The sequence below is a fragment of the Blastomyces gilchristii genome (genome assembly GCF_000003855.2).
Source record: "Blastomyces gilchristii SLH14081 genomic scaffold supercont1.2, whole genome shotgun sequence".
Taxonomy (NCBI): domain Eukaryota; kingdom Fungi; phylum Ascomycota; class Eurotiomycetes; order Onygenales; family Ajellomycetaceae; genus Blastomyces; species Blastomyces gilchristii.
This window is the reverse complement of record NW_003101681.1, coordinates 684,129-697,970: the sequence shown is the minus strand read 5'-3', so window position 1 is coordinate 697,970 and position 13,842 is coordinate 684,129. Positions and strand designations below refer to the sequence as shown.

Below are 13,842 nucleotides of genomic sequence, written 5' to 3'. Positions count from 1 at the left end.
ATAATGAATGTTTTTCTAATGTAAGAGATCTACACTGAATAGATTGATATGATATTGATAGGTCTTATATAACAAAGAGAAAAACATTAAAGAAGAAAAAGAAAGAGAAAGTGTAGGAATTAATAATTGAGGTGAATATTTATACATATATGTGATAGTGTACGTGGTGGAGCTTCAGGGTGGAAGAATCTATACGCGTTCGTGGCGGCTGAGGATCGGTGATTGAGAATGGCCGAGAATCAGAGTGTACGTGTTCAATAGTGAAATGGAAGAATCTATGAAGTGGAGCGGAATAGTCTATATAATTGATCGGGCGCAGCCCGCCACAAAAAAAGAGCTCAAAATATTCATTCTTCAAGTAGAAATATGTATTTTAAATGATCAAGTGATTGATTGAATCAGGTTCTGCAGCAGTTTTAATTGAACTTGAGAATATAGCTGACTCTAGTTCATTATATGTAAGCTCAGATCATTGTCAGTTATTTTTATCAATATATTTATGAAATGACATATTCTTCTTTTCTGAATGTAATGAGTTTTAAAAGAGAATTCTTATAAAAGCTTAATACTTTTTCTTAAAAGAGTTTGCTGTATATGATTTATTCTGAAACTTATATTCTAAGATTGAAAGCTTTGCTACACTTCTTGTTTTAGTATAGTTAAAGACTTTAAAAACTTCTTTTTCTTATACTTCTTTAAGAAATTTGTTTCAGTAGTCTATTTTTACTCTTTTAATATCTGAAAAATATTTATTTCTGATAGCTTTGAACACTTTATCAGTTATTAAGTTATTTTTTCAATTTCTCTTAGCAGTGACTAATTGTTTTCTTTTAGAAGTGATATTTTTATTCTACTAAGATTTGAAATACTTAGAAGACTTTTTCTTTGAAATGTTTTCTCTAATACTTGTTAGAGAAATAGATGTAATTAGCTTTACTCTATTCTTAAGTATTTCATTTGAGATATAGTGACTCTGATTTCAATAGACCTCACTCTGCTTTTCAGATTTCAGTTGTTTTATACTTTCTTTAACTGCTTTTCAATTAGCTTTTTCAAAGTTATACTGATTAGAGAGAAGAGGATTTTCATTCATTTATTTTTAACTCAGTTCAATATCAAATTGAATAATCTCATGACCTGATTCTGAGATCTCATTTGAATTAATAAACTAGTTTATAAGTCTTTTTTCAATTAGATTTTATGATATGAAGATTAGATCTATAATAGATTTCTGTTTCATGTCTTTTCTAAAGAATGTTTGTTGATCAGACTTGTTAACTAAATCTATTGAATACTCAAAAGTGCATTTAATCAGTTTATCTACTCTTACTGCTCTTCTGCATTCTGAATTTTATCAGAAATGATGTGCATTGAAGTCTCCTGCAATTATAGAGTTTTTTAAGAGAATTATATTCAAAAATCCTCTGTTAATTATTCAGATATTGTTGTTTTCTTTTAATAACTTTTTGTGGCGGGCTGCGCCCGATAAATCATATAGACTATTCTGTTACACTTCACAGATTTCAATCACTTCATTCTTGAATGTGTATGCTCTGATTCTCGGCCATTCTCAATCACTGATTCTCAGCTGCTACAAACGCGCGTATATTCTCCCGCCCTGAAGCTTCACTGTGTATACCATCACATACATGTATAAATATCCATCTCAATCACTGATTCTTACACTTTCTCTTTCTTTTCTTCTCTAATGTTTTTATCTTTGTTATATAAGACCTATCAATATTATACTGATCTATTCAGTGTAGATCTCTTACACTATAAAAATATTCATTATCTTCTTATTAGAAAACAATTATTCATGTATTATCTTCTTATTAGAAATAATTATCTATCAAGAGATATCTGAATACATAACAATGTGTAAGAAATAGAGAAACAGTTAAATGAATACTGAGTTCTTAGATAGAAGCTGCTTATCAGTTATTCTGACTCTGTAATAAGATTCTATAAAGAGAATATCAGTGAAAGATCTGAGAGTTCTGACACTCAGATGTATGAGATATTCATATAATTACACTTCTTCAAATTTCACAGATATCACACATTTAATAAATGATATAATCATGTTTAACAATAATATGAGAGAACTCTCAAACATGAGTATAGACACAGTGTCACAGTGACTCTGAGCAATGTTGAAACTATAATAATAATAAATAGCTGATATACATGCAACTCAATAACATCAATATGAAGAGATTCAATAACTAACTCATACAATTTCAACATCTACAGAATCAAATACAAAAGCACTGAAAGAACACTTAGATACTCTTTGTCACGCTCCCGGCAGCGCCAAGGCCCCGCTGCGGTTCCACACGGCCCATCGCTTCCATGCGGATGATTCCATCCCGTCCGAACTGGTTTCCAACCACTCTATGACATCATTCGGATATATCATAGGAAGATCCGATTGATGGATATGAGAACCCCGCTTCTATATAAGGTCAGCAGATTACTCTTCCTTGGTAATGAGGCGCCGCTGAGGTATCACTCTGGCTATTCTCACTCAGGAAATGAAAGAAGGGTATTCACTCATTGTCTATATAGAATAGCTAGATGCTGACTCCTCATCAAAGAAGCAGTGATTTGTTTTTCTTCTACTGAAATATATACAAGAGTTACTGCATGCCTTATACAATCTTCTTAGTATACTAAGTACCACATCTGTGATATCCTCACAATAACCCTGTAGCCTATGAGCTCACTATTCAAGCAAGATAGTCAAGCTCACTCATACAGCTTCTCAAACAACTATCTCTATATGATGCTGCTGACTAGTCACTGCTTTGATTCTGTCACATTACAATTCAAATCACTTGACCTGATTACAGGTTTGAATCAGTTGAGCTCTAACAGACTGATATGGTCTCATGCACCTGTGCTGAGACCGACCTGACTCTAGACTGGCCGCCGGGACCATGAATTTCACATTTAGTCCCATTTGGTCTGGTCTCATACATTTCTTGGCGTGAATCCTGCTGGGACTGGTCATCAAAAAAACATGTAAAGTGACTATATATCAGATCTTAAAATGAAACCATGACTTGAAAAAAATGAGAAAGTGGTCTCATTTAATCTCATTTAGTTCCATTCTTGGCATAAAGTTACTATTTTTAAACATTTTAAGGTTTTTTTTAGACTATTTTTAATTTTTTAAAAAGTAACACTTTTTGATAATACTTAAATAAGATTTAAAGTCATTTAAAGTAATAAAAATAATTTAAATTGAGAAGTGAAAATCATGATCTCATTTGAAAAATGTGACAAGAGTAGACAGTAAGTCTCACTGAGACAGTATGAAACTACTATCTAATGTTAAAACCATGTAATGGGATCAGTCAAATTGGTAATGAAACTATCAAAAAATCTGGTCCTGGTCTCAGACACGGTCACACGGTCAGTCTACCTGACCTCACCCTCTGAGAGAAACACTACACCATTCTCTAGAGTGCATACATCTCTACCCCAGCAGGAATCCAAGATTCCTGAAACTGCTGCACATTTTGGCATGGGCTCTTCAACCGCTCTGCCACCGCCGCGGCCCCTACACACCTACATCTATCATGGAGATAGGGAGATTAAGATCAGAGATTCTCTAAGATACAAGAGAAACACCTTGTCTGAATTTCACAGCTTTATCTGTACTCTTGAATGGAAATTCCGCCTTAATCTGAGCCAGTATAATACTCATGAGGTATGAGTAATCTACATCATCAACCTTCTTAAAGGTATCTCTGCAACTACTTGAGTTATCAAGAAGAGAAAGCTTGAGTATATCAATACTGTCATGACTTGAGAAGAATTCAAGAACTTTCTACTGAATCAAATTGAAGATCACTGCAACTGCAGCTTCACAGTGATACAGCAGTTCAACTCATTACATCAATAAGATGATGAGAATTCTTTCAATTTCAATGCAAGATTTGAAGAATATTGAGAGAAATTAACTGATAATTTAAATCAATTAAAAACACAGCTTTATCTTATGAAGCTGACTCACAAGGTGCAGACAATGATATTATAATATCAGAGTTCATTCATCAATCACACTGAGCTTGTCAACCTGGCTTTCTGAATCTATTTAAATAATCAATTCTCTGAGAAAAAGGCTAACAAGATCTCTTCTAAGCAATTAATAACAGAATATAAATAATGCTGTGACAGCTTCAGTGCAGAGAAAGTAAAGAAGAATTTCAAGTATTCTGATTCTTCACTCACTGTGAAGAAATGTTAAAAAAGATTTGATAAAGATCTCTGTTTCAACTGCAGAGCTGATAATTACTATGTCAGTGATTATAAGAAGCTGAAGAAGAAAAGGAACTGAGAAGATATCTTCTCAAAGTCAACTTCTCTTCTGACAAACATATCTATGAAAGATAAAGAAGAGAAAGAAATGAAGAATTAATAATTCTCACATCTCTGAGTTCATGTTATAATCACAATGTATACTCTGAATAAGAAGATATTAGTGAGATGCCTACTCAACTTCAGAGTAAATATTAACTTCATATTCTATTTCTTTTCTTTGATAAAGAATTGAAAGAAGATAGACCTGTCAGACCATGTGAAATTTACTAATGAAACAAAATATCATCATTTTAGCATAATTCAAGCACAGTGTGTGATCACAGACTCAGAAGAAATCTTCAAGAAAAGCAGTCTGCTTCTTCATACAGTTAATATTATAGATGAGAATGTCATTCTAGATCTTCTATAATTGAGAGAAAATAATTCTCTCATTAACTGAGTCACTCAGATATGACAGTATCACCTCACTGATGAAGAGATAGTGATAGAGAAACCTGAAGAGTTTCATCAGAAGAATCTTGAGAAAAAGATTGAGTCAATATACTATATAGCAGATGACTGAGACTTAAGAACAGATGAAGAAATCATTATTCTTACTGCAAGATTAGCAGCAGTATCTGTTATTAAAGGTGAATATACATAATGTCTCTTTACAGATTTTAAGAATGTCTTTTCAGAAAGAGAAGCAGTGAAGTTTTCTGACATCAAGATATAATATAAGATTCATCTTAAAGATGATGCAATGATGCTATACAGACCTCTTTACAACTTCTCTGTAAAGAAATTGAATGTTCTGTGCAAATATCTTGAAGAAGTGCAATTAAAGAACTGAATATATTTATTAAAGAGTCTGACAGAGACATCTATACTCTTTATACTCAAGAAGAATGATAGACTATATCTATGTGTAGACTACAGAGGTTTTAATAAGATGATGATTAAGAATTGCTATTCATTACTGTTAATTGATAAGATAATTAATCAATTATCTGAAGCAAAGATGTTCTCAAAGATTGATATACAGAATGTCTATCATAGAATCAGAGTTAATGAAGATGATATTTGAAAAACAGCTTTTCATATCAAGTACAGTAATTTTGAATATCTTGTTTTATCTTTTAATCTTTGTAATGCTTCAGTCATCTTTCAGACCTATATAAATGAGGCACTGCAGAGCCTTGTCAATGTCTTCTGCATAGTATACTTGAATGACATTTTAATCTTCTAAAAAACAGAGAAAGAACATGATACTCATGTTTGAGAAGTGTTAAGTCACTTGAGACAGTATTAACTCTATACAAACACTGAAAAATGCTCATTCTACATGTAGGAGATTGATTTCTTAGGTTATATTATTGAGATGAATAGCATTTCAATGAACAGAAGCTGAGTCTCTGTTATTAAGAACTGATCAGTGCTGTGAATATACTGCAAGATGCAGATATTTCTAGAATTTGTGAATTTCTACAGATGATTCATCTATGCATATTTATAAATTACTGCCTCTCTTACAGATCTGTTAAAGAGAAGTATGAAAGACAGAAAAACAGAAAAACAGAACTATTTATTCTCATTCAAGGCACTGTGCAGGCATTTATGAAATTGAAACAAGCTTTCACAGATGCTATGATACTGAATCACTTTAATCCTGACTTATTCAGTCAGTGTGAGACTGATATATTCAGGAATGAAATCTGTAGAATCTTTTCACAGTTGACACTGAAGACCTTTCAATATTGAAAGAATCAGAGAATAATTATCTCTGAGAAAATAGATAATGAATTGTCTGTGAAAGAAAGCTTTTTTATAAAGTCTATAAGATGCTGTGAATGAAGATCAGTGACCTTCTTCTTCAAGAAGTTATCACTTATATAGAGAAGATATAATACTCATAATCAGAAGATGTTAGTAATTGTCAAATTCTTTAAGATCTGATAATATTATCTTCAGAGTAGTAAGTACTCAGTGTAAGTTCTCACTGATCATGTAAATCTGTGTTACTTCTTAATAATAAAGAGCTTGATAGAATGTCAAGCCAGGTGAGCAGAGCTGCTTTCAGAGTATAATTTCTATATCTGATACTGTTCAGATCAGCTTAATCTCATCAATATACTGTTTAAACAGCCTGATTATAATATCATTGATGTGAAGAAGAATTCTATAAAAGAATCTCTGTCATCACTGCAGAAGAAGCTGGCTGCAGAGAGTTGAAGTTCTCTGAAGCTTGAGAACAGCGCTGATAAGGCAGCTGTGTGACTCAGTATAGAAGGTGAAAGAAAACCTGAATTCTCATAGAGAACTGATACTGAAGATTATGAGCTTCTCATATTATATTTTACAATCATTAAATTAATAAAGAATGAAACAGTCTACAATCTTTCAATCTGACTACTTTTGAAATTCATTGATAAGTTACAGAAGAAGAATATCTCTACTACAGCTTAAATTCAGAAGTTGAAGAAGAAAGAATCTGATTTAAACTTGAAAGAGACAGACTCTGAGTAGAGTGATACTGCTAAGAAACTAAGTTACTGATAACTAGGAGAATATAAACTTCTACTACTGAATAGTTCAGTCTTCATCTCTTATAGCAGAGTGATGTGTTAGAAGTTATTGAGAATTTATCATAATAATTTCCATACAGAGTACTTCAGATTAGAGAAGACTGAGAAGCTTTTAAAATATAAATATATTTAAAACAAGCTCTGAACAGATGTTAAAGAGTATATTAAGACTTACAATATCTGTTAAAAGATAAAGATCTCACAGTATAAGTAATACAGTGAGTTAGCATCACTATCTGTTTCAAAGAGCTTATGACAGAATCTATCAATGAATTTCATAGTTGATCTACTGAAGTTAATAAGAGTTAAAGAATATAACTCAATTTTAGTCATTATTAACTACTTCACAAAGATAACTAGATATATTTCTACTTATAAAAAGATTAAAGCCTCTGAATTGACTGATTTATTTTTAGATATTATCATTTATAATCACAGTACTCTGAAATCATTGATAACAGATTAAGAATCTCTCTTTATCAGTAAATACTGATTGACTTTTTACTATCATCTTATAATAAGATGTCTTCTCAGTACTGCATTTCATTCATAGACAGATGATCAGACTGAATATCAGAATCAGATACTAAAACAGCATCTTTAAGTATTCTATTTATATTATTAAAATGATTAGCTCAAACATCTTCTAATTACTGAATTTATATATAATAATGCAAAGAATGTAATCTTAAAGATATCTTCTTTCTATACTTATTATGAATATAATTCTTCATTACTCAGTGACATTGTGAACAATATTTTAAAGAGAGAAATAGACAGTCAGAATGTTGAACAGATACAGAGAATAGAGTATCTCTCAGTATCAGAAGTAAAAGTAAGATTAAAACTTTTAAATAAAATTTATAAGAAGATAGTGAAAAGCATTTACTGTGCTCAGAAGTGATAGATAAAATACTATAATTAAAAATATCTTTTAATGAAGTTCTTAATAGAGGATTAAGTACTACTTTCAGCAAAGAATATTAAGATAATGAGATTATATAAGAAGCTCAGTGAATGATAACTAGAATCTTTCTTAGTAATAAGAGTGATGAGTAAGCAGATATATAAGTTAAAATTACTTATAGAATTGAAATTAATTCATTCTATTTTTCACATTTTCTATTTAAAGCTCTATAAGTAATGTCTCAGAGCAGAGCTGTCTTGACTGAATAATATCAAGATTAAGAGTGATACTGAATATCTTATAAAGAAAATATTGAATAAATGAATATATTACAGTAAGCTTCAATATCTCATTAAATGAGAAGATTATTCATTGTCAGAGAATTTATGAAAATCACTTAAGCATTTGAAAAATACTGAGAAAGAGATTGTAAGCTATGAGATGACTAGTAAAGACTGTTCTGTTATATATCAGAGATATTGAGTAAGAAATACTGCTTAAGACTTCTTATTTTTCTCAAAGAATTTTTTAGAGATAATTTCACAGTAATAAGCTAATATTTTATAGGCTCTATAGCACTCTTCTTCTATTTTCTCTTAAAGAATTTTTTAGAAGTTTAATAAAACTATACAAGTGTAAAATTCCTGAAGTGATTAGAGAAAAAAGATATTAAAAATTAATAAAAAGATTAATATTATTGATCTGTGAACTACTGCTATTTTAATAGAGTTACAGTCTGCTGAAAAAGTAAAAAGAGAGATCAGAGTCTACTTATTAATAATTATATTCTTATTAAACTTATTCTTCACTGTTGAAGTCTTCAGTACTGATATCTTTATCTACTGAGAAGTTAGCACTGCAGTATCATAGAAGAGTATGAGAAATGTATAAAAATATCAACTTATTAACTTATAAAGTATCTCAGTTATCTGCTTCAATTGAAGTGAGATTCTCTTCAATCAGTGATTGATCTCTGTGACACTTTCAACAGCAGCATCAGCTGATCTCTTCTTAAGACTAGTTATTCTGAGATGTTTTTTCATCTTAGAGATTCATACTTTTATCTTCTTTTATAGATGAGTAAGAGAGATCTCTTCAGTCTTAACAGAATCTATCAATACTTGAAGCTCTGAGACTCTTACTCTGTACTGCTTAAGTATTTAGACTTCTTATCAGAGCTGATATGACATCTTTCTGTGAAATAATACTTATAGAGAGATAGAAGTTATTGTTACAGATATAATAGAAATAACAGAAGTAAGAGAAGAAGTAAGTGTATAAAATCTCTCTCTTCTTCAGCTGCTTGATATAGCACAGACAAGTAGCAGTGCTGATCAGAGGCTGCATCAGAGCCTTCTTACAGAGAGAAGATAAAGAAATCACAGAATTCTGCAGACTCAACTCAGCAGTATTCTGAGCAGGGCTCAGGCATGTCACAGAAGAGAAACTATGAATTGAGCTTCTTAAAGTTACTGTTTCTGAAATCAAGCTCTTTCCAGGTTTCTCTCCAAATGACCACACAGGGTCATATGCCACTGTATTGACTGGGGGGGGGGGCGGTGTTGCAATGGCGGTGAGAGAAGCAGAAGACAGACTGAGCGCAGATGCACCAGCCAGCAGAAGGAATAACACCTCACTGCAAGGCACAGCAACTACCATCATGGCTGCAAGAGAAGTAGGAGAAGATGTGACAATGAGAGCAGTGCTTTCATGGTTCATTGACACCGCTGCCTCTGCCTTCAATCTGGCTTTCTTGATGATCACAGAGACCGCAGCTGCATCACAAAGATGTTTATTACTCACTAGAAAATGTCAGAATAAGCTCTTTATTATTCTTCAAGAATGATACTCTCATACACTCACTGTTACAATTGAGAGAGAGGAGAAGAAAAATATTTTATAGAAGAAGAAGAATTTTTTTCAAAAAATCCTGTCACTACTGTTAGCTTTATTTCTAAAAATATATCACTTTTGCAGAGAATTTTATATATAGAATGAAATATATTAAGAGATCTGTAAGTCACTTGTTAACTATATTTTTCACATTTTAAATTGATATATAAGAAACTCACTTATCACATGTTTAATTTGAATAAAGATGAAAAAAGAAAGATCTATATAGTTAGCAGAAAAACTCATCTATTTCTTTATATTATATACAGTATATATACTGTTAATCAGTTGATAACTATTACTATATAACAAAGATAATTTCTAATCTGATAATCTTGAGAGCATCAGAACTATGTTCTTAAAGAGAAGAGTATTATTATACTCTCAGCAGTGTTAAAACTCTGCTACAGTTTCACACAGCTCATTGCTTTTATACAGATGATTTCATCTTATCTGAACCAGTTTTCAATCACTCTATAATATTATTCAGATATATTATAGAAAGATCTGATTGATAAATATAAGAACTCTACTTTTATATAAGATCAGCAGATTACTCTTTCTTAATAATAAGACACTGCTGAGATATCACTTCAGCTATTCTTACTCATGAAATGAGAGAAGAGTATTCACTTATTGTCTATATAGAATAGCTAGATACTGACTTCTTATTAAAGAAGCAGTGATTTATTTTTCTTCTACTGAAATATATATAAGAGTTACTGTATATCTTATACAATCTTCTTAGTATACTAAGTATCACATCTGTGATATTCTCACAATAACTCTGTAGCCTATAAGCTCACTATTTAAGCAAGATAGTTAAGCTCACTTATACAGCTTCTCAAACAACTACTTCTACATGACACTGCCGACTAGCCACCGCTTCGGTTCCGTCATGTTACACTCTTATATATTTCAATACTTTTAATCTCACTCTCTACTCATTATGAAGAATGGAAATACTTATAAAACTAAGTGTAGATGAAGATATCATTAGTTTATTAATCAATCAAGATTAGTATATCAATGAATGATTAAAAGATTATGTGAAACAGAAGTTTTATTCATGAATAAAAGCATGTGAATCAGTGTTACAAACATCTGATAATATTATGAAATATCTTGATGTTCTGTTCTGAGACACTGTTATATAACAGAAAGCATTAGATTGACTACAGAGTACTTAACAGAGAAACATTTCTCTTATAATATTCATTCCTGACTTCAATATCAAGATTCTAGAAGCAGATGATCAATCTTAAGAGAATTGAATGAAGATTAACATGCTCAAGAAGATATTAACTTTCAAACTCTTACAAGCTCTTATAAGTATAGATAAAGACCAGACTTATAAAGGCTTCTGCACACAGCTCTGAACAATAAATGATCATCTTACTAAGCTCAAGAATATACACAACAGTGATAGAAGATGTTACATCTCAGCAACTTATACACTCATGCTGAGAAATAACAATGATACAGATATTATGAATTGAGTAGACTTGAATATTTACATATAAGCAAGAATCTTCATTATTCAGACAGGCTTTTAAGTCTCTGAGATCACTTCTGAAGAAGTCACTGATCAATGTCAATATGAAGTATGCATTAACTGTAATTAATCAGAATACATTGCTTTCAACTGCTGATCAACCTATATGTCTTCATACTTGAGAGAAAGATCAGTGTCTTCTTGTTTAAAGAATGAATCAGCATCTGTCCACATCAATCACATTACATTAGAGAAAGATTCAGAAGATAACTATGAGAATGCTCTGATGAAACAGAGAAAAGATTAGCTTCTATTCAAATTCATAAACAGAAGCTTAAAGAGATCAGATAACAATGATTTAAAGAGAAGATAATAATAAATGTAATTCTTGTATTTACTGAGATTGATAACATGTATAATATAAAAGCTATGATAGACAGTAATCTATATCACTATATAATAATAAAATCTTCAGTTGTAAGATATCATAACCTTCAGTGTATTTCTTTATCAAAACCTTGACTTCTCACAGAATTTGATGATTCAAAAGACATTTATACTCATTACATGATGAAGCTGATCATAGATGTAAGAGAACATTAATGTGAAGATGTCTATACATATAAAGTTGATAATCTTGATTATAATCTTATATTAGAACTTGTCTGACTATCTGAATAAGACATCTTATTAAATGCTTAAAACAGAAGCTTGATATTCTCTAATAATGATAGAATTCATAAAGATGATATTCACAAGACTATTGATCTGACACAGATCTCTATCAATATCTATAAAATACTTAGAAAAAGAAGTTGCTGAAAGAATCACTGATAGCAGAATTATATATCAATCTATTTCATCAGTCTGACTGATATTAAAAAGACTCTAGAAAAATTATCTCATGTTACAATAACAGATTCTTATATGAAACTCTCTCAATAATATCATGAATATCTAGATATCTTCTGATAAGATAATATTATAAATATACTCTTCTTATAAGATTCTGAAGTGAATCACAGTATCAAATTAGAGAAAAAGAATGATAAGAATTCTGAATTATTATAAGACTCTCTTTATAATATGTTCTGAGATGAACTTCTTCTTCTTTGAAAGACACTCAATGATCTGTTGAATAAAGAATTCATATATATTAGTAACTCTTCTATCACAGCCTCTATTCTCTTTGCAAAGAAATTCAGTGAAGAACTCTGATTCTGTGTGAACTACTAAGATCTGAACAGATTAATAAAGAAAGATTGATATCTCTTATCTCTCATCAATGAAACTCTAGCACAGATTGAGCAAGCTCAATGATTTATAAAACTAGATATCATTACCATGTTTCATAAGATTTGTATCACTGAAGAAGATGAATGACTTACAGCATTTCAACCATATTATAACCTCTTTGAATGAATAGTTACACTCTTTGAACTAGCTAACACTCTCAGTACATTTCAGAAGTATATCAACTGAGTACTCTGAGATTTTCTTGATAAGTTTGTATCTGCTTATCTAGATAATATTCTCATCTTCATCAATGAATTCAGAAAAGAATATTAAGAGTATGTATGAAAGATATTACAACAGCTATAAGAAGCAGAACTATCAATAGATATTAATAAGTGTGATTTTGAAGTCAAGAGTATTAAGTATCTGAGTTTTATTATAGAAGCTGATAAGAGAATTTGAATGAATTCTGAGAAAGTCTCTGCTATTCTTGAATGAGAAGCTCTGTATACTGTGAAAGATATACAAAGCTTTATCAGATTTACTAACTTCTATCAGTAATTTATATAAAACTTCTCAGATATTGTGAGATCACTTACAGATCTCACTAAGAAAGACTCAGTATTTCAATGATCAGTGAATGCTGAAGCTGCATTTATACAGATAAAGAAGATATTCATTAATACTTCTTTACTGATAATATTTAATTCTGATTATAAGACAGTTATTGAAGCTGATTTCTCTGACTATATAATAGAAGAAGCAATACTGTAATATAATAATAAAGATATTCTATAATCATATATCTTCATATCTAAGAAACTGAGTTTCACTGAATACAATTATGAGATCTATGACAAGGAACTTCTCACAATTGTATACTATTTAAAAGAATGAGACTCTGAACTTCAAAGTATCTCTGAATTTGAGATAGTCATAGATCATAAGAATCTCAAATACTTCACAACTATCTGTAAACTCACTGAATGATAGATATGATGATCTGAGTTCTTAAGCTGCTTTCATTTTACAATACACTACTGTTCTGATAGTCAGAACTTGATAATAGATACTCTCTCACAATGAGAGTAAGATATATTATCTGATATAACAGATACTTACTGAATGAACTGAGAGCATCAGCTCTTGAATCTGAAGATACTAGTTAATCAAGATGAAACAGTTCATGATACTATACATACTTCTTCAGTTAGAACTATCATTGATATCTTCACTTTCTCTACACTGAATAAACTGTGACATACAGCAGCTCAGACAGATGAACTTCTTCAGATTCTTATTAAAGCAGTATATCAAGAAGCACTCTGATTTTCCTCAGAACTACATATAAGAACTGATATCTTAGAATGTTCAATCAATGATAATAACACTCTACAATTCTGTGAATAACACTG

General features: G+C 30.7%; 1 protein-coding gene across 1 annotated transcript; it reads left to right on the top strand.

Moving 5' to 3' along the window:
* Window positions 1-9,370: 9,370 nt before the first annotated feature.
* On the top strand, window positions 9,371-9,649 carry BDBG_16237 (uncharacterized protein; the record flags this gene model as incomplete). The annotated part of the gene is made up of 1 exon (XM_031724228.1): window positions 9,371-9,649. One exon carries the CDS (start codon window positions 9,371-9,373, stop codon window positions 9,647-9,649), a length of 279 nt encoding a protein of 92 aa, XP_031576131.1.
* Between the last annotated feature and the right edge of the window lie 4,193 nt (window positions 9,650-13,842).